This window comes from Boleophthalmus pectinirostris, unplaced genomic scaffold (assembly GCF_026225935.1).
Source record: "Boleophthalmus pectinirostris isolate CB_2022bp ecotype Guang Dong unplaced genomic scaffold, ASM2622593v1 HiC_scaffold_18, whole genome shotgun sequence".
Taxonomy (NCBI): Eukaryota; Metazoa; Chordata; class Actinopteri; order Gobiiformes; family Gobiidae; genus Boleophthalmus; species Boleophthalmus pectinirostris.
In genome coordinates, this window is record NW_026571133.1 from 30,827,315 (window position 1) to 30,853,839 (window position 26,525).

General features: G+C 38.1%; 4 protein-coding genes across 4 annotated transcripts; 3 read left to right on the forward strand and 1 right to left on the reverse strand.

Annotated features, from left to right (window-relative positions):
- Window positions 1-1,338: 1,338 nt before the first annotated feature.
- On the forward strand, window positions 1,339-4,676 carry ptgdsa (prostaglandin D2 synthase a). Its single transcript, XM_020940201.2, has 6 exons — window positions 1,339-1,528; window positions 3,035-3,174; window positions 3,258-3,334; window positions 3,839-3,949; window positions 4,324-4,425; window positions 4,513-4,676. The coding sequence occupies exons 1-6, from the start codon at window positions 1,436-1,438 to the stop codon at window positions 4,536-4,538; spliced, it is 549 nt and encodes a 182-aa protein (XP_020795860.1). The 5' UTR covers window positions 1,339-1,435; the 3' UTR covers window positions 4,539-4,676.
- A 236-nt stretch (window positions 4,677-4,912) lies between these two features.
- LOC110174144 (protein AMBP-like) lies at window positions 4,913-6,961 on the forward strand. The gene is made up of 6 exons (XM_020940200.2): window positions 4,913-5,111; window positions 5,184-5,323; window positions 5,624-5,700; window positions 5,782-5,901; window positions 5,977-6,078; window positions 6,165-6,961. The coding sequence occupies exons 1-6, from the start codon at window positions 5,001-5,003 to the stop codon at window positions 6,173-6,175; spliced, it is 561 nt and encodes a 186-aa protein (XP_020795859.1). The 5' UTR covers window positions 4,913-5,000; the 3' UTR covers window positions 6,176-6,961.
- A 2,036-nt stretch (window positions 6,962-8,997) lies between these two features.
- LOC110174143 (protein AMBP) lies at window positions 8,998-14,483 on the forward strand. The gene is made up of 10 exons (XM_020940199.2): window positions 8,998-9,175; window positions 10,978-11,117; window positions 11,395-11,471; window positions 11,543-11,656; window positions 11,737-11,838; window positions 11,910-11,965; window positions 12,276-12,345; window positions 12,746-12,913; window positions 13,531-13,704; window positions 13,781-14,483. The coding sequence occupies exons 1-10, from the start codon at window positions 9,059-9,061 to the stop codon at window positions 13,804-13,806; spliced, it is 1,044 nt and encodes a 347-aa protein (XP_020795858.1). The 5' UTR covers window positions 8,998-9,058; the 3' UTR covers window positions 13,807-14,483.
- A 414-nt stretch (window positions 14,484-14,897) lies between these two features.
- Window positions 14,898-18,293, reverse strand: LOC110174182 (actinia tenebrosa protease inhibitors-like). Its single transcript, XM_020940244.2, has 9 exons — window positions 18,175-18,293; window positions 17,535-17,726; window positions 17,390-17,459; window positions 16,321-16,506; window positions 16,064-16,242; window positions 15,936-15,984; window positions 15,391-15,563; window positions 15,213-15,249; window positions 14,898-15,064 (listed from the first exon to the last, which is right to left on the reverse strand). The coding sequence occupies exons 1-9, from the start codon at window positions 18,271-18,273 to the stop codon at window positions 14,898-14,900; spliced, it is 1,152 nt and encodes a 383-aa protein (XP_020795903.1). The 5' UTR covers window positions 18,274-18,293.
- Window positions 18,294-26,525: the final 8,232 nt, after the last annotated feature.

Here is a 26,525-nt window from a genome sequence, read left to right on the forward strand (position 1 = left end):
TCACTGACCTCGATCTTTTCCCCATGAAAAGGGATCACTTCAGGTCAGCAGTCAGTCAGGCTGAGGAATAAAGGAACCATTTTATCTGTAGGTTAGTAATTAGAGTTAGATATTGACTTACAATATTATCATTTGGTTGAGACTGGAGTAAAGTGCCTTGCCCAAGGACACAACAGTAGTACTGGCAAAATATATTCAAAACATTCATCTTTTCAATGGTCGGCAAACTTTTAATGCCAAACTTAATCTTACATTTTGAAAGAACCATCAAAGTATTATTCTGTTTTGCACAATATTTGAAATTATATGCATGTTTGTTTTGTTTTTAAAGAAAGAAAAAAAAAAAAAAGACATCCAGACAAAGCGCTCATATCCCATTCTGTAAAGGATGACAAATCCACCGATTTATCGGATACCTTAGGATTCAACATTCATTCCAACTCAACTATCAAACTAGCCTCTGTTGAGTTGTAAGGAATGCTCTATAACGTGAGTAAACAATATCAAGAATGTGCACTAATTATTTTATCATATTGCCATTTTTCCATAGTTATTGCCTAATGGTTTATGTTTACTGATTTAATGTTTAAACTGGACACATACATAAAATCATGTAGCTTCACTTGTGACATGTATCCATTGGATACAGAAAAAAGACATTATTATAACTCTAATATTATCCATTTTATGCGGTTTAATGAGGAATCTTCAATCAGTACTACTGTTTAACCGTGTTGGCACATGTGAATTTACTTAAATTCCTGTGTCTTGTCCTAACTTGTAATAGTCGTAATAGTATATAATAGATAAACCGGTTTGATGTTGAGTACGTGGGCAGTGCTCGTTGTTTTTATTCTGCTAAAGTTGATAATATTTTAAGATATATTTAAGAGAAATAAAAACACTTGTAAATAACTTTTTTATGTCACATATGAAATCTTCCAGGCGAAGCTGCAACATCTCCATGGAGACAAGCAGGAGGCTGGCTGACCCCACAACAGAAAAGTTAGTGCACTTTCAAAGGATTATAGTCATGTTCACTCAAAACATCTGTTGCACTGATGATATAAAGCCATCACAACTTGAGGCTCTTTAGATTTATCAACATATTCCTCTTCATGCATTGTGGCTTAGTCTTGTGAAACCACTTGCATGATCGTCATCCATCAGTTGATCCCTACAACCACAAACCTCTGTCTACACCAACAAAACAAGCCATTTTAGATTTACCTAGCCCCAAAAGTCATCTTGGCTCATAGCTTGGCTTCTAGGTTTCCTGTGCTGTGATTGGTCAATTTCCTGAGGGGTGGGTCGTGATTAAATAAACAGTGCCACTGCTTTGCCACTCAGTTCCTACCGTGGACACTTTCTGCCTTAGAATCAGGTCACGAGATTCACGCACACTTTTGAAATCCACTCACATCTTTGCTTCAACATGGGGTCCACTGGGGTTGCTGTTGTCATGGTGACGGTGATGATGATAGTGCATGCGGACATCAAGCCACAGAAGGACTTCAACTTGCAAAGAGTAATGTATTTTTTTGTGTCTCTGAAAATATATGTAACTAAATATCGCTTGTGAACAACCTGGTAAGTTTCTGAACATTGTGTTAGCTTGTGTGTGTAATTTGGGTACAAAGTAAACAGAGTCAGAGTCAAAAACAAGCTTTACAAGCTGTGTAAAAGATACTGAGTAAATATTTGTAATTTGTTATGGTACAACTTTATACTAACCACACTTTCATAAGCCTTAATACAGCACGAATAAAGACTTAGTTCTTTATAAACACATTGTTTGTTAAGTATCATTCACCCTTAAAAACTAGGTGTTAGTGTTAGTTAGGCTATTCCAAGCTATTTGTTTATTATGAATTAAGTCATTCTTTCTTTATTTAATCTGGTGCTGTTTTTTATGCCTTTAAGGCTTTGATTCAAATCCTTTATCTGTCCTGGTTTAGTACTGTGCCAGTTCCTGTTCAGTTTATGAATCTCATCTTAGATCTTTAACATTTACCAGTGAAGTTCATATTTGTTTAAGTGTTACCTTTTTATTTGACCAAGTAAGTACCTCAACAATATTGCAGTGTCAAACTTACTAATAGTTTACATTATATCCATCCTCCTCATCACAAGAATGATGACTTTTTAAAGTTGATACTAAAGTAACTTTGCAGTATTTGCCTTTACAAAATCCTTGTGTTTTGAAAAGAAAGCACAAATTAATGTGACACATGATGCAAAATAAAGCAAAATGTCCCCAAGATCTTAATTTGTAATGATTAAATGAGCTCATTTCAAACATCATAATGTGTACGGGTTTGTTATGAGTTCTGTTTTTGACATACACTTACCCTGGTGGAGGCCACTGATGGGGTTATAACACCGCTTGCTTGTTTGTGGGTGCTATAAATACACAGAGGGTAAAATGTTCTCAAACAGCACATGTACAGTATTTTCCCTGTTTGAAAGCTCACTCCATAAGACAAGTTTGAGTTGATATCATTAGCAGGTCTTCATGTGCAAACTTGAACAGGCATGCATGCAATCTTAGGTGTGACAACTTTTTATTTTGGTACTTGCTGGAGTATAATGATGAGGAATGTGAATTGATGCTGTTTAGTTAAAGTTGCATTATGTAACCTCTAGTTTTTCTGCAATCTTTCTAGGTCTTCATCTAAATATAAAACATTTTATTTATTGCAAACAAGCCATGAACCCTGTGCATCACTGTATGACACACTGGGAGAGGTGATTGGCTCTCCAAGGGTGGTCGTCCCTGTTTTATTTTTCTGTCCTAAAACTAAGAAAGGTGCTAAAGAGGGTTATGAGACGTAGGGAATAGTACATATATTGAAAAACATTTGAACAGTTCCAGAGATCTTACTTTTTTTTTTTTAACCATTTCCATTCATAGATTTCTATTAAATTGTCTTTAATAGTTTGGTATACTGGATACTGGAGAAGAAATGAATATCTATAATACTGCACACCGTAGGCCAATCCTCCATCATAACATAATATTATTTGTGTGCAGTTTGGAGGCAGGTGGTACCGAGTGGGCCTGGCCTACGACTCTCCATCATTCCTCCCTCTCAGACCTCTGCTGACCGCTTCTATGGGCATTGTCACCCCACTGCCCAATGGCAGCGTCAACCTCACCATGTGGGAGCAAACGTGAGTGGATGTTGGTGCTTGAACAGCAACCAAATATATAATACAAGGAAAAAACATCACATTTTTATAATTGCCTGTTTTAGTCCTGTTGGCTGTTTGACCAAGATGTATCATTATGAAGCGGGCAGCGTGCCAGGGCAGTTCAGTTACTTCAGCTTACGTAAGTTCTGGTTATTTTCAGATCTGTTATAATGCTGTTTCCTCGTTACAAACATACTTGGAGTTGTGTTTTGTTTAATTCATCCATTTTTAATTCTGCATATTTAGGTTCTTCTCTCAAACAAAAAACACTCTGTTCCACCTTGTGATGTCATGTGGTAATACAGGAAGTGCTCCACTGTGTTCCTTCCATAGAATCATTTGGATAATTACAGCTCTGGAGTTGCCAATACCAAATTACCCAGGTAAGGTAAAAGGAAGCTGTCAACTAAAAAACTATCACTACATGACATCACAAGGTGGAACACAGCATTTTTAGTTTCAGATATGTAAACAGACTAAAAAAAAGGGGTTACTCAAATGCACGAATGCAACAAAACACAACTCCAAGTATGTTTGTGAGGCAGTAGCAACATTACAACATGGCTGAAAGCTCACAAGTGTCAATTTTGCGTAATATACAACCTTTATAAAATGAGTTTGTGTTTTGTTTGTTTTTCTCCAGGTCACAATATAGTGAAGGATATAACAGTAGTGGACACTAATTACACTGAATATGCCATAGTCCTGAAGAATAAAGTGTTTAATCGGGAGTACACCCAAGTGGCCCTGTATGGTGAGAGCATGGTTGTATATTTGCAGGGCTTTCTCAGATGAAGAAGAGATGGTCATTGTTAATGTAGGCCTATACATTGTACACTATGAGGAATGTACAAAATGAAAATCTAGAAATGTTGAAACAGGTTGTTTGTGTTAAGCATTGAATAACATTTTGGATACCATCATTTAAAACAAAAAATCAAATAGCATTTTATTTCAGGTGTGCTGACCAAAGTGATGCTGTACAAAATGTCACTTTATTTAGGTTGCCTTAATGTATGTTATGTTTTTGTTTGTTTGATTTAATAAGGCGGAACAGGATGCTTATTTACTATAATATGAACATGTGTTATAGGCCTACCAGGTGTAATATTCTGGTCTTTATTTCAGCTCGTAGTTTGAAAGTGAAAAATGAAGTGTATCAGAAGTACAAAGCCTTTGCCCTGTCGCGCCACCTCCCCAGAGACTCGATCATGACTCCTCCTCCAGCTGGTACGTTGCAACTCAAGTTTATTGGAATTGTATGTGAGCTTTTTTCCTTTTAACTAAATGTTTATTTATTTATCCTTTTGTCCACAGAGAACTGTCCAGTTAATGGACACTAACTGGGTCTCTTTAACTATAAGTTGGATGCATAAAACTATGTTTTGCCTTCTGTGTAGTAGTTCATTTCTCAAATTTTCCAGTTCTTAATTAACCTTTTGTCAAACAGGTCAAATAAATAAACATACACTAATAAAATGTGAGTCTGTTATTATTTAAGATAACTAAATCTGTCAGATTCCATCTCACAAGGTCCATTACTGTGAAATAATTATGTAATTCATATTCATATTTAATATTCATATCCATAAACAGAGGACAAACGGAGGAAGACGACCAGTCATTGTCAGCCTGCACACGGAATTTGGCTCCACTTAGTGGCAGAATGAGGAAAGACAGCGTAAAAGGTTTATTCAGTGCATTGATTGTTTATTTAGCCTTGAATACCAAAGTCCAGTAAAGGGAAAACACGGCCTTTTGGCATACATTCTCTAAATACTGACTAGCTACTTCTGAATGACAAAATGCTTAAGAGTTTTGTTAGTTTCTCTCTTGTTTTTGGAGCTTGCTTAACTCATGTAGATTCTTTTAAAGACACTCCTCTCATCACACAGGGCCATTTCAATCTGGATCACGTGAGTGTGTGTGGATTTTGAATAAATACAGCATTTGCATAACTTTTCATGTGAACTGTCACTTTCCTGCAGTTTTTGGGACGATGGTTGGAGGTGGCAGTCGTTTCAACATGTCCACACTTCATGCAGCGTAAGATGAGAAGCCCTGCTATTGTTCAACTAGACCTTAACAACGCGCAGGGCAACGTCACAGTGGAGGCCACTACGTTCAGGTTAGTCAACTTTGGTATGACCTGGAGGAAAACTATACACATTTACAAGCATTTTCAGGATTCAGCTTAAACTTGATTTTATTTTTACTTTCATTTGATACATTTTGACAATAGTCAACATTTGTACAGGTGGTTGCAGTAGAAATTTGTATTTGTCTATGTTACAATTGAAAGTGAAATTAGTAGAACGTTGTATAAATTTTACTTGACATAATAATGAATAATCTTTTTGTTTAGTACTTTTAGTGCTCCCATTTTTTGTTATCATTCTTAAAACATATCTCTTTGTCTGTCTTTTAGAAATGAATCTTGTAAATCAACTTTCACCAACTACAGTTTGACTGACACTCCAGGGAAGTTCTTCTACCATGTTCCCAGTCAGTACAATACAAAGTTCACTATTATCTTTAATAATAAGTCACATGTATCTTTGTATTACAGTTGTATCTTGTTCTCAGAGTTCAGTGCAGATGTTGATGTGTATGTGGTTGATACAAACTATGTGGAGTATGCACTGATGGTCCTTCTTAGCACAGAAAAGCCTGAGGGAAACATATCACTGATACTTAAACTTTATAGTAAGTAACCCTTATCTTATCATTATCATTTACAAAAAAGAAACACCAGTCTGTGTAAAACTGTATTGCTGTAAGGTCGGAGTAAAGAGGTTAGTGAGGCCATGATGGAGAACTTTAAAACGTTGGTGAGACAACAGGGGATCAATGATAAAACAATCATTATGAGTCAAGACAGAGGTGAATACATGATTGATTACAGCTTATCAAATATAAACGCAGTATCAGATTTATTTTAACATAACTTTTTTTTTTTTTCTTGTCAGGCCAGTGCTAAAACATGATGGAGACCACTTGCTTCTACTACTTTCACTTGATGGCCTTTGATTTTTGAACTCATGAACATGTGCTTTGTACTGTGTGGTCACTGTATATGTCTGGCAGGCCTATGCAAAATCAACTTTTTAGAGTTTTAACCATGTCATAGTTGTTTACCGTCACAGTTTCCTGACTGTATGTTCTATTTGGAATTATTTGTTCATGTTTGAGCAATCATTAATCAGCCCATATTACCAGTAAATCCCCATTTTCTTTGTCACCAGCATACGCCCACTGCTGTCTACTTATTTAATTCTGCAATTTTTATTTATTTACTTTTTTTTTTTCAATTAGTGATGAGCACAGGATTCCTCAGTGTTGCATAATCATTTTGGTACAAATGGAGGAAAAAAGTTAGCTGCTCATTAGTATGACCTGCAGTTATCCATCAGAGGTGTTGACTCTTTGTTATGATGTTTACGTTAACATCAGCTGCCGTTGAACACCGCAGTTTTTTAATGCAGAAATCAACCAACATAGTCACCATAATGATCCACGGGTGTTATAGATTCTAGCTATATAGCAGACATAAGCACAATAGGCCTTCTTTAATATTATTTAAAATTAAAGTGTCATACCACCAAATATATACCGTTTTTGTCAAAGCTTACTACTATTAGTGAGTTGTGTTCATAAAATTTCTGTATATGTCATAGAGATTTAAGTATATAAGCAGTAAACCCTTGAATTTGACAGTTCACTCACTTTCACAACTAAAATAAATAAGTGCAAGTCATTCTGAAAAATGTATTATTTGGAAATAAAAATATGCTTTAAAAAAAATACAAATAAAACTATTTTTTTCCACAAAATTCAAGCTTTGTTTTTGTTTAGCCCTAGTGGCTAGTCGTATAATTCAATATACTGTATCAAAATCACAGGATACTCTAATTGGTCAAAATTTAACATTTGTCACCAAGCGCCATCAGTGAATTACCTTTTCACATGAATATGGTCATTTTTAAATTTTTTAAAAATTTTTTTGCTTTATAATGTATCTTACAAAATATTAACTATTTCACCTAAAACCTACACTACCAAGCAAAAGTTTGGACTCGCTCCTAATTTTCCTGTATTTGTGTCAGAACAGCCCAATTAAGAGTTAACTTTAGTTATTTACATGTACATTTATTGCTAGAACATTCATAAGTATACTAATAACACAATTTAAGCAAGTATAATGTTCAGGTAGGGATATTTCTAAGCATTTATGCATGAACGCATTTCTGGAAAGTTTAGCTAGCAACATTACCCTAACTTTTGTTTGGTTAAAACACTCAAAATATCTTTCTAAAGGGTTTCATGTCTCACAAATATTGTGTGTGGCTTTTTTGAGTTTATATGAAAGACTGATAATTTCTAGAAAGAAGCATATGTTTAGCTAATTTGAAAATTATCTGAATCTGAAGTAGTACGAAAATGGCCAGAAAACCTCAGATAAGTAAAGAAAAAAGGATTGAAATTCAGGTTTTGAAAAAAGAAGGCTATTCTACAAGACAAATTGCCCAGAAAGTTAAAGTCTCACAAAGTGGAGTTGCAAAAACATTAAAGAGATATGAAGAAACAGGTTCACATGAAGACCGATTTCGTTCTGGTAGAAGCAGAGTCACATCTAAAGCTGAAGATAAGTTCATCAGAGTTACCAGCCTTCGAAATAGACAAAAGACAGCCCCAGAGATAAGAGCTCAGCTAAACTCTACTAGGAGCAATAATGTGTCAGTGGATACTGTGCGGCGTAGACTGCGAGAATCTGGTCTGAACGGCAGGGTAGCAGCCAGAAAACCACTCCTAAGAAAGCAGAACATAAAAAAGAGACTTCAGTGGGCAAGAGAACATAAGGATTGGACTGTAGAAGAATGGAAAACAGTTCTGTTTACAGACGAATCAAAGTTCGAAATTTTTTGATCAAAGCGGCGCAAGTTTGTTCGACGTAGGGTTGGAGAGCGTTTGAATCCTGCATGTGTTGTCCCCACAGTAAAGCATGGTGGAGGTAGCGTCATGGTCTGGGGCTGTTTTGCAGGGGGTCAGACTGGTGATCTGCACAAAGTAACAGGAATTCTAAATCAGCATGGATACCACAGTATCTTACAGAGGCATGCCATTCCCTCTGGGCTGCGTTTAGTGGGCCAGCCATTTACACTACAACAAGACAATGATCCAAAACACACCTCTAAACTGTGTCAGAGGTATCTGGCCAAGAAAGAAGATGAGGGGAAGCTAAGGGTAATGACTTGGCCAGCTCAATCCCCTGACCTTAACTCCATCGAACTTGCATGGGATGAACTGGACAGAAATGTCAAGAACAAGCAACCCACAAGTGCTGCAAACCTTTATGAGATGCTGGTGGAGGAATGGCGGAAAATTTCAAGTGACTATCTCATGTCCCTGATTGACCGAATGCCTCGAATTTGTCAAGCAGTTATTAAAGCTAAAGGAGGCTATTTTGATGAGTCGCAGATTTAGACGATTCATTAACAATATTATTTTGTCAGACACTTCAGTTTTGTTTTCAGTGTTGTTATCTATAGTTTTACAGTGATTAAAAATAAAATTTTGTTCATAATGTTGTCAATATGAACCAAACACAGAAAAAGTAGGGGTGAGTCTAAACTTTTGCCTGGTAGTGTATTTAAAAAACAACCTTGTGTAATCTCATGATGACTTTCATTGATTTTGAGGTAGCATACCACGCACACATCCACTAAAAAGATGAGTGGACTTTTGCTCCGTGCTGTTTGTTTTCCCCTGCAGGAGGGGGCAAAATCACACATGATAAAGGTATCTGGCTCAGGCGAGAGTCCCATCTGTATCAGACACCAGGTCCGAGAAAGGAGCAGGCATCATGTACAGCAGGATTCTACTGAGTGGGCTGCTTTTGGGGTTGACATGGAGACTCCACGCTGTCCCAGTGGCTACAGAATCACTCTACCCAACACAGGAGAACTTTGATCTCAGCCGGGTCAGTAATTATCTGATTTGTGTACAGGCAAAAACTTAATGAAGTAAAAATAATGCTCAAAATAATAAAAAGTAGTACTCCAAAAATTAAAGTAGGATTTAAAAATATTTGGGGAAACCACTACTCATTAAAGGTGCACGATGCAGCTTTTCTGGTGGAGGGTCTGTCTCCTATGACAGTGTAATTACTTGCTTGGAATGTGTCACAGTATGGTATTAAACTTAATTATCTCCATGGAAACAAGCAGGAGATGCCACCAGACCAAGATACTGAATATTGAATGAATGAAAGATGGATAAGTTTAATGCCACACTGTGAAACATTTTGGACGTAATACCACCTCCATGGGGATAAGCAAGTGGTGGACCCTCTACCCAAAAAGTTGCACAATGCACCTTTATTTTATTTGAAATGACAAAACCTTAAATCATACAAACACCTGGTGGTTTAAAAGATGCACCAAAGTTAGAAAAAATAGCAATAAACAAATCACATCTGAATGTGCGGGGCAAAAAAAATGCAATATTGCCAACTTTGTATCTTACGCACTCAAGAAATACAATTTCTTTCAAAAGTTGCTAAGTTAAATGTAACTGTAAACACCTCTGTTTACCTAATATTTGTGTTTTGTTCATCACTTCTATAGATTCTGGTAAAAAGTACTGAGAATAGAGATACTGAGAAAAATAGATATAAAAGATGAAAAAGATGACACAATGTTTATACAGCAACATTTACACAGCAGAGTAAATATGAAGTCACCAAAAGTTAGATTTTTTTTAGACAATCATGTAAACAACAGAATCAATAGACCAGTCAATAGATTTTTATGAGGGATATTGCACTGTAATTTATGCAATTGCCTTTTTTTTCTCCATTTGCTTAATTGTTATACATTACACAGAATTGTCCCTTGTGAGGGTTAGGGTTAGGGTTAAGCCTTGTTAGAATGTTGTTATCTCATCCAGAACATACCTAGAGTCATCAACAAGGTAAATACACTTTACTGCATTGTCTTTAAAAAGAACCTAAGAATTTAAAATACCTAGAGTCGTGTTTTGTTTCATTCTCACATGCTTGAGTAATCCTTAGTTATTGGTCTGTTTACATCTCTAAAGATCAAAATGCTCTGTTCATTGTGATGTCATGAAGCTGCATTTGTCAAGTTAACAGCTACTTTTTGTTTAGATTGGCAATTCCAGGACTGACATTATCCAAATGATTCTAGTGAATGTGTATGGAGTTTAAAAACGCAGTGGAGCACTTCCTGTATTACCACATGACATCACAAGATGTTTTTAGTTTGAGAGAACTCAGCCTAAATAACAATTTTTTGTGTGTTACACATGTATGAATGAAACAAAACACAACTCCAGGTATGTTTGTGATGAGGAAACAACATCGTATAACACAAAACTAAAATAGTGTAATATGGGCCCTGGTTTATCACATGTATTGTTGTGTGATTTTGGTTGGTCAGTTGCATGCACATTTCCTTGTGACAACAGAGTCACTTCCTGGTCTGATGGTCACATACATGTTCCTTAAACAAAATCAGTATTTCACCATATTAGGTGGCATATTTTTATTTATCTATTTTTATTGTTGAATAATGGTTATAAGACATTTTTTACCAATTGTTTTGAATAATCGTATAATCATATAGAGCAGTGGGCGGAGATAGGGGGTAGGTGACAACACACATTTTCTAAACACTCAACCCTCAACCTTAAGTTAAAAAGCTCATTAAAGTAAAAGTAAAAAATAAAATCCTTTTTAATTGTTGTGATATGTCTCCTCAGTTTTTGGGGACCTGGTATGATCTGGCTGTGGCCACAAAGTGCACCCACATGCAGCACCACAGAGGAGACGCTGCTATTGGCAAACTGGTGCTGCAGAGGGGGACGGGACAAAAGCTCAAGATGACACGCACCAAGCTCAAGTCAGTACTTCAAAACAGTCAATTCCATAGTACCTGATACATAACCTTTGAAGAGATATGACTAAACCCTTAGGGAATTATCCTTGGGTTTCAGAATGATGAAAATTTAGGACTGTTGCCATGGCGACAAATTGTTTAATAAATTTATTTTTAAAAATTATATCTTTTGAATGGAAAAAAAAAATAGTCTTAGTTGTCTTATTTGAAAAAGGCCCATAACCTGCAAAATGTTTACAGAAGTATATACAAACTTATGTGAGTCCATGATTTTGTGAAGGCAAACCACTTGTGTGGAGATAACTGGAGAATATGAGATGACTTCAACAGCAGGCAGATTTCTCTACCATGTTGCAAGTATGTTATTATTAATATCAAACTTTAACGGGTTCTTGTTAAAAAAAATTTGTTGTTTTTTGTTTCTATAGAATGGAACGCAGATGTAGATGCATATGTTGTCCACACAAACTACAATGAGTACGCTATTTTAATCATGAACAAGAAGAAACCAACAGGAAGTAGTGTTTCGGTTAAACTTTACAGTAAGTACACTGTCAAAATCTGTGTAACATTTTAAATTTTTTTTACTTTTTTTTACTGTTATATTGCATCTCAATGACAGGTCGTTCTAAAGACATTAGACCTACTATTGTAGAAGACTTCAAGACGCTGGCCAGAGAACAGGGAATAAGCGATGAGTTTATCATTATGAAACAGAACAAAGGTAAGTACAGTTCTGTCTTTGTAAGTTCTGAGTTACTTTGACTTTATCTTATCAGTTTGAGTCCTCTGCAGGGGACTGTGTTCCTGGGGAGCAGGTGATAGCACCATCCACTCAGCCAGAGCCTCCGGTACTGTCATCTCATTTACATACTGACGAGCAGGAGATCACTCATACCACTTTATAATAACTATATCTTAATTTGTCTTAATAAGGCAGACACAAACTAGCAGGACTCATAAACAGTCAACAAAGACATAATTCATAATGAACAAATAGTTTATTAAGAATGATTCAGTCTTTGTAACTACTTACTTAAGGGGGGTAAGGTTAGGAGCAGGGTTAAGATGAATTAATTTGTTCATTATGAATTCGGTTTTTGTTGACACTTTATTAGTAGTATTGTCTTGACCTGTATTAACTGCATATTTCACTCACAGAGAGTGCGGAGAGCTGTGTTTCCCGAAGTAGAAGGTTCTGGTGATGATACTGCTCTCTTCAATGACACTGGTACATAGTCATTCGCATTTTTATAGAATTTTCATGCTTTTAGGGAACATTACATTGAGATACATTCAATTCCCGGAGAGAGATCCTAACCAAAGTCTCAATCATAGTCATTACTTGCCTACCTAAACTTTGACCTTAACCTATTCAGCTCTAATTTTAACAAAAAAAAAAAAAAAACAGTGAAATTTACATAGGAAACATGATGATATGCTTTGCACTCTGAAAAATGACTGAAAATCTGTGGTATATGGTATTTCTGCAGTTATAAGCTTTGACTTTATTCCATCTCTCCATATCCCACCACATTTTGGTCAACAACTCTTTTTCTATCTCAACCTGCCCTTATTTCTCATACATCTACTCATAAACTATGTATGTGTAACTGCGAATTGCCCTGCAGAGGCCTGTAAGGCAGCTCCAGACACTGGGCCCTGTTTTGGAATAAAACCACGGTTCTACTACAACGCCACGTCAATGACCTGTCAGACCTTCACGTACGGAGGCTGTATGGGCAATCAAAACAACTTTGAGAACGAGAGAGACTGCCTGCAGAGGTGTCGCACTGAGGGTAGGACACACACACACATCTCTGTAAATGCTACTACATCACCACTAGAGGGCATAAATGTACTAATTAAATGTAAGGAGCCACACACAGACGCCATAGAAGTTGAATCACTATTTTGAATTGGCTAATACTTTCATTAAGCTATGTAAGATTATGATCTTCTTTGATTATTCTTTTGGACAATTTAGGCCATTTGAGACGTGTGACTACTGTGTGAGTATTGTGAATGTCATCATTATTTTACATTGTGTTTGTTGTAAACATCTATATTGAAGTAAAGCAGCTTCACAGAACAGAAAGTTTTCATATTAATATTTCACCACAGTAAGCAGAGGGTTTTCAGGTAAGTATTTTTTATTTTTGGGAACAGTGCTATGCATGTAAACCTTCCATGTATGCCCCCAGAGTCTGAATCCTTTGAATATTCACAAGTCAGTACAAGAGGTAGGTGGAGATAGGGGGTAGGTGAAAACAGACATTTTCTGAGTACTCCAGTGCAGGGCAATACAGGATTATTAAAATACAACTCTGGGTAAGCAAGTGATGAGTCAACACCTTTATGACTTTATTCAATTTTACATAATTTACATTATTTAATCACTGTTGCTTCCATCCAGCTGTGTGCCGTCTGCCCCTGGTGGCTGAGCCCTGCACTGCACATTCATCCACCTGGGCCTTTGACTCCAGTGTTGGGTTGTGTGTCCCATACAAAACAGGTTTCTGTCAAACCAATGGTAACAAGTTCTACAGTAAAGCCGAGTGCGAGGAGTACTGCGGGGTGGTGAGAGATGGTGAGAGGCCCACCCCTTAGATTTACTGACATGTAATTACAGTTTTCTTTGGTAACATTTTTAATTTTTTTTGTAGATGGAGACCTTCTGAAAGCTAACTGAAAAGAGAAGCTAAGGTGGGCTTCAAACTGACTTGTGTTACACAGGAAAGAATATACAACACTTACACAATAGGCAGCCAGCATGGATATATTGTGGAAAACAAGTAATAAATCAAACTGTAATTCTTGGAGTGAACAAGTCCTCATTTTCAGTTTGTCAAGACTAAAGAGGCTAGACAGTGTTGAAGTTCACTGTATTTTTAAACATAATCTTGACAGTAGTAATCCTGAACAAGAAAGCCATAAGAACAGTGGCTGGAGGCTGGGACTTCAGATGATACACTGCAGGTGGAAGAAATTTGCATGAGTATTTGTTACACAAATGATCGCTTCATGCCAGTCCTCCGGCACAGCCTGGATTCAAATATGGGTCTCGGGGAAAAAAACAATTGCCCATCAAATATGACTGAAAAGTGAATTAATAAGAGTATTTTGTACAGTAAGAGAGTCATTTGTTGATCATCTACCAATGGACAGGCCATTGGCAAATAGTAGGCCTACAGTCAGTAAATGGTATCTTTATGCCCAGGGACTATTTGCTTGTTTAATTGTTGAATTATTTATCTATTTGGTTATAACAACATCATCAAATCCTTGCCATTTGTTGTAACACACAAACCCTACATATGTAGTCTTTTCTCAAACAGAAAAGACTCTCTCCCACCTTGTGATGTCATGTGGTAATACAGGAAGTGCTCCACTTTGTTTTTAAACTCCATACACCCTCACTAGAATTATTTAGATGATTTCAGCCCTGGAATTGCCAATCTCTAGTGAACTAATGGTAAACGGTAGCTATTAACTTGGAAACTACCACTAAATGACATGATAAGGTGGAAAAGAGACTTTTGAGCTGTGGAGATATGCAAACATGGGTGAATAAAATACAACACCAGGTATATTTTTGAGGCGGTGACAACATTCTAACATGACTTGAAGCTCTCAAAAAATCTTTTGTGTAATATACCTCTAAGGATAACAACTCACATGGCATTTTAGTTTGTTTTCACACATCACAACACAGAATCCAAACAGCAACTGAACATATTTTATTTGTCAATTGAGATTTGATTGTATAGAATGTTGCTATTTCTAAATCTTTTTGCATTTTTTCATGCAATCCTCTTCATTTATAAAATTATTCTGGTTGCCTAGACAGCCCCCATAAACAAATTCTTCACATTTCTGTGTTTTGTGGTTGTAGTAATAGCGTGGTATGTAGGCCTCACATGGCCCACTCTCTGATGGTAGGTGACAGACTACAAAAGGACAGACAAAAGTTTGTTCACAAAGTAGGTCAAAACACATTCATTGCAAGCACAAGTTTACAATCTCCAAAAATAATTCAATCATTATTTTAAAGAATGTCAATTGTATGTAAAACACTGGGAAATTCAATACAATTACCATCTTCTACAGATCGCGGTGCTCCTGCCTGCCATAACTGAAAAAAATAAAAATACAAATACAAGCAGTATGTAGTTACACACTGTCAGAGGCTCATGACCATTTTGTAACGTATGTTGTTGGGGATAAATACAACAGTCTTATGTCAAAGCTAACATAATAGTCATTATGTCATTACCTGATGGCCTCGATTAGGACAGTGTAAGTGACACTCTCTCTGTGAAATAAATCTGTTCCCATTGCCCTCACAGCCTCCATAAGTGAATAATTCACATTTCCTGGATGTGGAGTTGTAGAAGTAGCGCGGTATAGCCATGCGACAAGGACCAGTCTCTGGTGCTAGGGAACAAACTAATACAAAAAGATAAGGAAAAGTATTACTACTGCAGACAATAGGGACTGCTATCAGGTTTATAGGAGACTAGGTGGGTGTCTTCCCCAAGGACACAACAACAGTATGCATTAACCACTGATCTTTGAATTGGTGGACAAGTGCTTAACCACTGAGCCACTGGTGCATGCTGTAATCTGATGGTCTGGTGGTTGAAAAGTGAATATTTCCATCCCCTGGTGAGCTATTGACAAAGACCTCAGGTGTCAATCACCTGTCCTCTCAACCCCAACCTCAGATCTTCTGTCTGCCTGCCTTGTCATGATGAACAAATGGGTTTGTATATAATATACTCCCTAAAAGTAAAACTTGTATCAAAATAAAAGTCCTACCATCAAGTGATAGGACTCTTGCCTCTTCTTGGGCTACAAGTGGTGTTATCTGCATTTAGAAAAACAGGTAAATCAGGTAACATAGGCTTTAGATCAGAACACTCATATCCAATTCATTTGTGTCTTACCACATCACTGCCCCCAGGATGGCAAACACGTTGACAGTCTTCAGCTGAGTCAAAGCGGTTAGTGTTGCCTCCACAGCCTCCATAAATAAAGGGTTCACACCTCTGAGAATGTGGGTTATAGAATAGTTTGTGCATACTGGCCTTACATATTCCTGTGTCTGGAGGCAGGTTACACACCTCTGCAAGTGAACAGAGGAGGAGACTGGTGAATGCCTACACATTTTCACTGGTATTACAGTAAAAAAATAACAACCCACCAGTTGAATTGTGTGCATGAACAGCACGACAATACATCTCGCAAGATGTTAAAGATTTAAATCTGTTGAGGTTGCCTTTACAGCCTCCATATATGAATATCTCACATTTCCCAGAGGTGGCGTTGTAGAAATAACTTGGGAGGTAGGCCATGCAGGGTCCAGTCTCTGGAGGTAGGTTACAGGCACCTGCAAAGCAAAAGAAAGTTCAGTGTGAGTTACTAATTCAGTTGTTTGACCAACCCAAGCTAATTCTCTTGATCTAAACGTCACTGAGTGAATGTTGTCCCCACACACACGACATGCAGGTAAGAACATTGACACTGAAGCAGTGGTTCCAAAAATATTGCAATATTTAATAACCCACAGCACTGTTTTCACATAGTACCCACACAAAGCTTTGCACACTCTAGAGTTGTTGAGTGCCTTGAAGAAGAAAAAGCACTATATAAAAATGTGACCATCTGTAAGACCTGAGGCTAGAGAAAGACCTTACCTGACCAGAACAACACGCTTTATCAAACTTTTGTAAAGACAAGTGTGTCTGGAACTATATACTTTCTTTCTCTTTGATTTTAGAGGGAATGATTGACCAGTGTAAAACCAATCAGAGATGCATTGTCAGTGTGGACAAATAATAAATAAATAAATAAATAAAAAGAAAGAAAGAAAAAAAAAAAACATGACTGCTTACATTGAAAAGGGGAAACAACAGCAGAGAGCTAAGAACAGTGTGGACTTCTACAGAATGAACAATCACAGCACTAAACTATTATTTAACATATGTTGTTGAATGATAAGAAAATTTTCAAGAGGAGATATCTCCCTCATTTGCTACAGAGTTGTGGCTGTGGTTGGACCGTCCCAATTTAGAATTAGTTTTTTCACGCACTGTGGTCCGATTCCAGATCCTTCTGGACTGGAACAGAATGTTGAAGGGACTGGTCAGGCAACGAAAGGACAACAACCTCACAAGACTTTTATGTCAAGTGAGTAACCCCCCCCACTGGCGGGTGGAGTGAACTAAAACACATCCATACTGCGACATAAAAAGGGAAAATAAACATCTTACCCCAACGATTGTGAGGAGGATCAAGACTAAATGCACAGGTTTCAGCGAGGTGATCCGGCTGCAGTAAAAGCTTGCATAGACACAGACATATGATGTATAAATACAATAAGAAGACAATAATTTACGTGCACAATATAACACTAACCTTCTGAAAATGGGGCCGGCAAGTCTCCAAACATTTTATTTTTGAACCAAACCTGTTCTGGTTGCCTCCGCAGCCTCCATAAATGAACTCTTCACACTCCTGTGACGTGGAGTTATAGAAGAACTGAGGCATGTAGGCAAGACAAAAAGGACCAGGTCCCGAGTCTGGTATGATCTTACAGAAGTCTGGAGTCTTTACAAACAGAAGAAGAGACATTTTTGTTTTAATTTGACACTTTCTTCTTCAGTGCAACATGGAGCAGTGAGCAGCCACAGATCTTGAGTTAGTGTTGGTCACATCTAGAATAGCTGAACAACAAACAACAATACAAATAGATATGTGTAGACTCAGGAAAATTACACCCACCAAGTCACTCACTGAATTGCCGGAGGAAAGAATGCTACTCAAAACATCTAAACAGTTATACAAGATGGTGTTGATGGGTCGTAGCCTCTTTCTGTTTACAGAAAGGATTTGATCTTACAGTGAAGTCATCTGCTGAACAATAAAAGCTCTTGCTACATATTCTGATGTTTTGATTTTGTTCATTCAAGTTTTACTCCACTCAGTCAAAGTAAAACATATTGAACTGGGAATATCCAATCTTTTTTTTTTTTGCTAGTTTAGTAGCTCTTTATACCTGGTCCCCCGTAATGGACAATCCCTGTGGAGTCCAGGAGCAGAGCAGGACCAGCACATTCAGTAGGATCACACTTTTCTTCATTGTGCAGCTTACCATCACAGTCTCCACTCACACTTTGATCCATCCCAGTCTCCTCTCACACTTTTATATCTGTGTCTCACACCTAGCAATGAGAGTGGGCACATGACACTGAACTTCAGAGTCAAATAAATATTTAAAACACTAGGTTATGCAAATATGACCTGGTGGGTTTACTGTGTTTTTCCCGGTATATCTGTGTAATTAACAAACACTTTCATAATGTTATTTCGTTTCGACACTGGAGATAAGATGAGTCATCTAGATGTAGCCAAAATGACAAACATTTCATATTTCATTTTTAAAGCCCATTTCACAGTTTTCCTTAAGCTTTGTATTGTATTGCCTCAGATCCACCTGTCACTCAGAGCATGACAGAGGCTGACCGGTAGTGGATTGTTAAAAGTAGACATGCATATTTGTAAGTTTGAGGATGGGACTTCATCAAACCAAAAAGCACCAAATTGCCATTAAAAGATCTCTCCTGATTCATAGATCAGTAGGGGGATAATTTAAATTTTTTACATAATTTTGCCAGTCCTATATATGTCCAAGGACATAGTGATAATGTGTATTGAACCAACAACTTTCGGGTTAGAGGGTGAAAAATCTTGCCTGTATGATTTTTGTCCCTTTGTGAATGCATTTTAAACATGTCCAAACCTTGTCAAAGCTTGATCTAGTAGTAATAGTTGTTTATTTGGTTATTTTGTAACACTACAATACAAAACAAAACAAATAGACTACAACCCTATGGATCATGACCTTAAGGGTTTAGGCTTAAGTCAAAAGTACTCATAATGCCTAACCCTATTAAACAATGACAGTATTCCAAGAAAGAAAAGCAGCATATGAACAGCAAGTTTGCATTTACAATTTCACTTGCAACTTATGGTATATATAAGAGACCCTAAGAGAAAATTTAATGCATAATTAATTTATTCCAGAGCTTTATAGCTTTTCGAAACAGAATGTTTATATACTTTTTTAAAGGCTTCTACAGTGTTCACTTATGTTGTTCCATATACTATCCCCTCTAACAGAAATACAATCACTTTTTTTCTTAGTTCTTCATTTTTTAAAAAGATGCCTGTTCTTCTGAGGTTATACTGACCCTGTCTCTGCTCAAATAACTCTTGTACACAAGGAGGGAGCAGATGATTATAGGCCTTGTACATCACTATGGCTGTACTCAGGACAGGATCAAAAAACAGAAGTACTTTTAGCTTAACAAAAAGAGGATTTGTTGGTGCATAGTAATTTGCATGATTAACAATCCTGATAACCATCTTTCGCAGTAAAAAAATAAAATAAAATAAAATAAATAAAATAAAAGTTATACAGTAAAAGGAAATTTAGATTTAAACATCTTTTCATTTTACCCATAGCAACAATTTTAGCTAGCTTTGGCTGAATTATACTATCTCATCAGATCTCAGAGGGTAAAAAGGGCTTAGTATTTGAATGGGGGACCACTGGGAATATAAGTACCACAGTGGGGTGCCAGTGCCAAAAACTGCCATTGTGCTCTTAGGCAAGACACTTCATTCACACTGCCTAAAATGAAAGTGATGTGTGTGAATTTGGTTAGAGTTACAGTAATTTAAACATACATGGTATCATTCATCATGACTTGATATTTTTATTGAAAGATGGTACTGATAAGAACAACAATGCACGAACATGTAGGTATTCATGAGAACATGCTTCAAATATTAGTACATTGGTTACAGAAACAATGACCTTAAAGAAGGCAGTTTTTTTTCTCCAAGTATTACCACACTGTAATACACAATACATAGTACACATAGCACTTTTTTTTTTTTTTACATTTTGTTGCTTATAAACATCAATGTTGATCTAAAACTGCTTAATAAAAGAAATGGGGTCATCAGTGATAGGCCCAAATTCTTCACACTGATATTTCACCATGGCAACCATCAGATTTTCATGTAGTTGCTTTTAATTAAATAAGACATTTTTCAACCCTATATGTAGGACGTGAATTTATTTTCATAATCGAGAGCAGTGGGAAGAAATATGGGGTAGGTGAAAACAGAGATTGTTCACTCATCCCTGGTATGCAGGACAATACAGGATTACTCTAACATACAGGAATCAGTCATAATACAACTACAAGGAAAAAGCACATGTCAATTGTGTGTAAAATGCCCCCTTTAAATGTTCTCTTCTGTTGCACTGTTAGATAACATCAACAATAATGTTTATCATGATCCCTCACAGCTGCATATGACTGTTGACTCTAATTTTTCTACACTAACAGTGTCTGGTATAAGGCACACATAGAGCCAAAAGGGGGCATTGTTGCTCAGAATTACTAGGATTACCTGCCATGAAGTTGAAGCAAACATGGGAATTGCATTTAAAGATAGGTTCTTAAAAGCAAGTTAGTTTAGTTGTCTCTCTTTTCCACAAACAATTGTTTCTGGGCATAAAAAACATGACTCACATAGCAGTGTAAAAATCAGTAAATAGACATGCATGTTCTCTGGTTTGCTAAGGAGCCAGGCTTCCTGCTTTTAGTTCCCAGAGTTCCCGGCGGCTGGCAGGAGAATGCTGGGAATATCCGGAGAGGAAGGAGAAGTGACATCACAGCGGTGACCTTCCGCACCGGGCCATATCACCTGGTGCTGCTGGGTCCGGCCTCAGACAGAGGGAGGGAGAGAGAGCTGGGAGCATGTTCCCATGAAGACACAGAGGAAGCCATAACTGAGCGGCTAAAGCACAAAATTTTCCAATACCTTTTCAGAAGACAGGTCGAGGTAAACACAGCTCAACATGGCTCCCCCTATCAGATAAAAGCATACTCCATCTAACTGTTCCAAACTGAATCAGCAATAAAACAGTGGTTCCTACACTTGTTCTCAATAAACAACAAAGACCAAAACAAGATTTTCAGATGAAATAAGGCTACATGTATTGGGCTCATTGGAATTTGTGAGACTATGCTTTGTGGTTCACTAAAAACAGACTATGTCCTGAAATAGATGAAATGTCATAAATCAACTCCTGAGCAAGAAACAGCCAAGCCTAGAGGCCAAAGCTGAAAGTGATTTCAATGAACCGCATTGTTAACACAAAAACTATTTTATTAGTCCTTCAACAATTTGTTGAAACTATTTTGAATCCTTTAATTCAAGACAAGGTATACAAAGGTTTGGATTTTTAGGGATAAGGATTAAAGGGTGCTCGAGGAAAGGAAACAGAGTGTGTGGTTGGAACATCATTGTATAAGATGACAAAAGAAGAAGGGATTCTCTGGTCAGCTGCTGCTGCTTCTGCCACTGTCTATTGTCCCACCACTCCCCCACTCTCTACCCCCTGCATGCACCCAGTGTCCCCCACCCAAAGTCTCCCACCCCCTCTCTTATGTTGTATTGGACATCACTTTCTTTCCTTCTCCAAGTTCAACTCTGATTACATGGCCGACCAACTGGCAGCTCCCACCATCACCCCCCCTTCCTTTACGCCCAGCTGTGTCATCTGAGTGTTTTCATTGACTCTGAAATACAACAGATGTATGAGCAACATTATGATAATACCAAACTTATTCTTAATGAAACAAAAATGTAACATACATACAATTCTGTCACAAATGTATTATGTTTAATTAAGTTTAAAAAACAAACAAAAACAATTTAACATGGAATCTATATTGCTGCTGGAAAAGAAGGGAAAGTGCTGAATGTAGCTCCATTCTTCCCTTTGTGAGTGCAGTCTATGTATGCACCTCACGTAGTCACCAAAGGTGCTGAGCTCTGCAGTACCCTGAGTCTCCCTCTGTCTGTGTGGCTCAGTTTATGTTGTCATCTACAACTTAATAATGTAAACATTGTGTTGATGTGCATACGTTACTCAAACATGTGTATGATGTTAGATGAAATAAAAGCCTTTAGTTTGTTTCTCTTGATTGCTCACACATGAGTCTCATGTCTAAATGATGGCATTATGCAGCTCTGCAGAGTGTGTGGCAGGCGTACAGCTCACATTGACCTCTGGATGACACACAGTGCACATACGAGTACTCTGTGACACTTGCAGACAGGCCCTCTGAAAGGAGAGGGCACATTCCTTTCCCCAGGTGGCAGAAGCCAGGGTCAGATCAATGGCCTAATGGGCTCACACCAGTGACCAGCCATCATTGACCCCCAGCAAGTGTCAGCTCCTTGTAGCACACAAGCCTTTGTGTCCTCCAAAGCAGAGTGCTGTCTCCCAGGGAGCTGTTTAACCGCTGGACCAGAGGTCTAACTGAGGGCAACTTAGAGATGCTCACAACATGTGTTTCCTGACCGGAGAAAGGAGTAAAGTGGACCATTGTAACCGATCATGCTTCTATAAAGAGCAAAGCAATCATCCCACATACAAGCCTACTGTAACACAAGCCATGCCACTCTGCTGATCTTCATATGAGTATCAATCAATCAAACCGATATGATTGATATGAGTATCATACCTCTTCAGAGATCTGAAAGTTGTAGTTGCATTGTAGTTACAAATAGATAAAATTTTTAAATGTATGTTCAATCTATATAACTTCAGCTCAGAATCTGAATAAAGCCTTCTCATTGCTCAGACTATTATGAGGTGGGCAGTTCTGTTTAAAATCTCTTGGCCATGGAGAACATTGGTGGTAAGTCTGAGGTTGTTTTCTTTCACTGATCACCTCCTCTTCCTCACTTCACCCCCACAGCTCAGATTCTCATTCAGGCCCAGTGTGCTCGGGGCTCTATGCACTCCTACAGCTGTGTGCGCAGGGCTAGTGCTGTGGGACAATGGCTGCTGAGGGGCTGCCTCAATGGGACCATTGAGCGTGCTCAGCCAAACAGAAAAGCATCTTCCATCTCACTTCAAAACCCATAGTTTCACTGTGTACAACCAGGCCTTTATTCTTCATAATTACTCCCTGACATACATGCACACACGTCTGTACATACACACTCATATACAGTAGGACATACTCCGATAAGCTGACCTGGTCATTTACAGGCTATATGACGTGATGCAACATATAAATCTGATTATGACACCATTTCATTGCCATTGTTTTGCCATCAGTTTGTCCACCATTGTTTTAACGATGGCTTTAGCTTGCTTCAAAAGTGTAATTAATGCATTCAGCAAGTCATAGCTGAATACAATAATGCCCTATATAGTTATGCTGTCCAAATACCTCAACTGAAAATCTGTCACTTTATACAATTAATTTACAATCCCATATAAACCTAATTTCAGGTCTGAAGCCGAACAAAATAGCTGCACAGCTGTGTCACAATATGTGTTAACAACCTAATTCACAGTAAGCCTTAAACAGTGGCATTATGGAGAAGAGAGGAGCAGACAGCAGTTTCAGCCACAGTGTGCTCACTGTTACTCACTAAGAGCTTCACCTCGTTAGCCTATATATGCTGTGCACACTGGAGCATTGTACCAGCACAGCCTAATCCACAACATGGCCTATGAGTACAGATGGACCATCCTTGATATATCCATTCACACACAAGCCATATGGCATTTCAGTAGTTAAAATGATTAAACGTAGTTAGTACATTTATCTAACCCAGTACAGTTTTTAAAAAAAATCAGCATTATTAACAAGAAAGAAAAAGTTGTAGAAATACATGAGATGTGGTTTGCTTAAAACAGCTTATTCCCCTGCTCAGCTCAAGGCAGATTTTCAAACCTGTGTCTTGTCTGCACTGCGAGGGATGTGCATTATTTATTTTATGATGCACAATGGTTGATGGCTACTCACTTGTTGATCATCTATTTGTCAGATTTGTACATTTGTAATTTGAATGATGAATTCAATTTCAATTTCAATTTCAATTATTTTTTTTTCCCACTTCATTGACTTTTAGAATAAAATAAAACCTGTTTGCCTGTCTCCTCTGGCTATGTTAGCAAGAGTCTGATATCATCCCTGGTACTTTTGAAAAGTATCCCTGTCCATATAGTGCACTGGAATGGCAGAGAGTGAAACAAAAACTGTGGGCAGCAGGGGCTCTACAGTGAGTCAGGGTGGGGCTGATGAAAGCAGGGGGCTGGATGTCCATATGGGCAGCCCACCCCTTGTATCCTCAAGCCTCTCCCCCTGCAAACAGGCAGATGTCAAATAGGACGTGCCTCCCTGATGGGGCACAGGGTCACACTGCAGAGCACAGCTAAATAACAGAACAGAGCTTCCTGCCAACAACACCTCCCCCAAAACACATGGAGACACATGGATGCATTCTCCATAACACAAACATACCAACACATGGCAACACAAGACACTCCTCAACCATACAGGACATCTGCAATTGTTGGCATAATAAGACTAATGGCTCCTCTAAACAGTCTGTCCAGGTAGGCTTCATTGATATGAAAACATCAGCAATTGCAGATTATTTCAGAAATTATGTTACGTATGTAAAAGATGATAGAAGGTTGAACCTATGATCACTGTCGCAGACAACATTACCAGAGATCCCACTTGTGCCCTGTGTGGAGATGTATAGAAACAAGAAAAGAGTGATGATATTTAACAGGATTTGCAACAACAGTTTTCAAAATGTGTCTTTCCCATAGCTGTGTTACTGTGCATTCACAAATAATCACACAAATATCAGATTTTGTCAGCAGTATGCAAACCTGAATGTTTCCTGCAAAGTCTTCATTGATCCAATATTCCTGTGATGTATAGATATAAACCAAACTGTATCATACTGTGAACAAATAGAACATATTACAAACAAATATAGAAGGAACAAACACAACTTATTATAAGTGCAATGAGTTATAAGTTGAATTTAAATGAATGGGGGGACAATAAAATCAAGGAATATGAGATTCCTAAACACTTAAATGTAGGTGTATGAATGTTTTGTTTGGATCTTGATCATCCTATAGAATCCCATCCTATAGAAGTTTAGTGATGCGTAAGCACACACCAAAAGCATATCGTTTAGCCATATCCTCAGCACTCTCTGGCACAGGTGTCACGTGTGTAAAGGCATGGATCCCAAAGCCATGGACACAGGGCTGTGTCTGTCTGTGGGCCTGTGAATGGCTACGCCCGTGGGGCAGTAGCAGGCTTACTTTACATACTGCACTTAGCGCTCCCTTTACCACTGGGGTATAAAATGGATTTGAATAAGAAAGGAGAAGGCCCTAGCAGAGGAGTACAGGGGGGAGGGGCCATCCCTTTGTGTAACAGGAGGTCTGCTGCTACTCTGGCATGGACATGGGGTCACTCTGCAACTATAGGCTGCCTGCTCCATCCATGCCTTCCTCCTCATTAGCATAGCAGCTGCCTGATACAGAGCGGTGTAGGGTGGAGACTGGCCAGGTTGCTTGGTGCATATGTGTGCGATGGGGTAGAGGGGGGGTTAAGGGTGGTGTTGCTGGTGGGGGGATCCAGTCAATGGCGGTCCGTCTGGCTGGTGAATAGCAAAAGCAGGCCCTGCGAGTGAGACAAAAGGAAGAGCGGTGAGGGAGGGGGCCGCTGGAAGAATGAGCCAGTGAATGGAGAGCCTTGTCACTAGTGCTATGGAAAAGCAGCAACGAATGAACTGGGAGAATGAAAGAAAAAAAAGTTCAAAAAGGAGCATAGGGCAAGGAGAGGACCGGCCCAACCACCTGTCTCTCACTTTTACTCCTCTGCATACACATACACACACACACACACACACACACACACATATACACGGGTAAGGCGGGGGTCCACAGGGGGCGGGGGACAATCACAGACATGTTTTTGTTTTCAGAGGCTGACAAACCCAAAGTGCAATATCAGCAAGATTTAAAGCTCACTGTCACCAGGCAAAGGTAAAGACTCAACTGGAGTGTTGTTTTTATTATTGTTGTTATAAAAAATATTATAAAATAAGCTATTGTGTTCATAAATTAATGCTAAATTGTTGTCTTTCTTAGACAACTCATGGAGGCCACTTTTAAAGGTCCTAAATTATTCCAAATTGACTGTTGTGAGCTTTCAGTCATGTTAGAATGTTGTTTGTTCATCAAAAACATACATGGAGTTGTGTTTTGTTTCATTCACACATTTGAGTAACACATTATTATTAATCTGTCTATATCTCCAAGGATTTAAATGCTCTGTTCCACCTTGTGATGTCATTTATAGGCAGTTTTCAATTTTAAAAGTACCTTTTACCTTTAGTTTAGTAGAGATGGGATAACTTCAGCCCTGAAATTTCCAACTGATTCTAGGGAAGGTGAATGGAGTTTAAAAACACAGTGGAGCACTTCCT

What these genes read in the sequence shown, in the direction of transcription:
- LOC110174143 (XM_020940199.2), top strand. Translation starts at nt 9,059, where the DNA reads ATGTACAGCAGGATTCTACTGAGTGGGCTGCTTTTGGGGTTGACATGG. An exon ending in TGTTTCGGTTAAACTTTACA is followed by an intron (nt 11,657 to 11,736) that starts GTAAGTACACTG and finishes TCTCAATGACAG; the next exon opens with GTCGTTCTAAAGACATTAGA. An exon ending in TGCTCTCTTCAATGACACTG is followed by an intron (nt 12,346 to 12,745) that starts GTACATAGTCAT and finishes ATTGCCCTGCAG; the next exon opens with AGGCCTGTAAGGCAGCTCCA.
- ptgdsa (XM_020940201.2), top strand. Translation starts at nt 1,436, where the DNA reads ATGGGGTCCACTGGGGTTGCTGTTGTCATGGTGACGGTGATGATGATA. An exon ending in GTTCAGTTACTTCAGCTTAC is followed by an intron (nt 3,335 to 3,838) that starts GTAAGTTCTGGT and finishes GTTTTTCTCCAG; the next exon opens with GTCACAATATAGTGAAGGAT. An exon ending in CATGACTCCTCCTCCAGCTG is followed by an intron (nt 4,426 to 4,512) that starts GTACGTTGCAAC and finishes TTTTGTCCACAG; the next exon opens with AGAACTGTCCAGTTAATGGA.
- LOC110174182 (XM_020940244.2), bottom strand. Translation starts at nt 18,273, where the DNA reads ATGGTAAGCTGCACAATGAAGAAAAGTGTGATCCTACTGAATGTGCTG. An exon ending in ATCCTGGGGGCAGTGATGTG is followed by an intron (nt 15,985 to 16,063) that starts GTAAGACACAAA and finishes TTCTAAATGCAG; the next exon opens with ATAACACCACTTGTAGCCCA. An exon ending in GTCCTAATCGAGGCCATCAG is followed by an intron (nt 15,250 to 15,390) that starts GTAATGACATAA and finishes TATTTTTTTCAG; the next exon opens with TTATGGCAGGCAGGAGCACC.
- LOC110174144 (XM_020940200.2), top strand. Translation starts at nt 5,001, where the DNA reads ATGCTTAAGAGTTTTGTTAGTTTCTCTCTTGTTTTTGGAGCTTGCTTA. An exon ending in GCCATTTCAATCTGGATCAC is followed by an intron (nt 5,112 to 5,183) that starts GTGAGTGTGTGT and finishes ACTTTCCTGCAG; the next exon opens with TTTTTGGGACGATGGTTGGA. An exon ending in GTGGAGGCCACTACGTTCAG is followed by an intron (nt 5,324 to 5,623) that starts GTTAGTCAACTT and finishes TCTGTCTTTTAG; the next exon opens with AAATGAATCTTGTAAATCAA.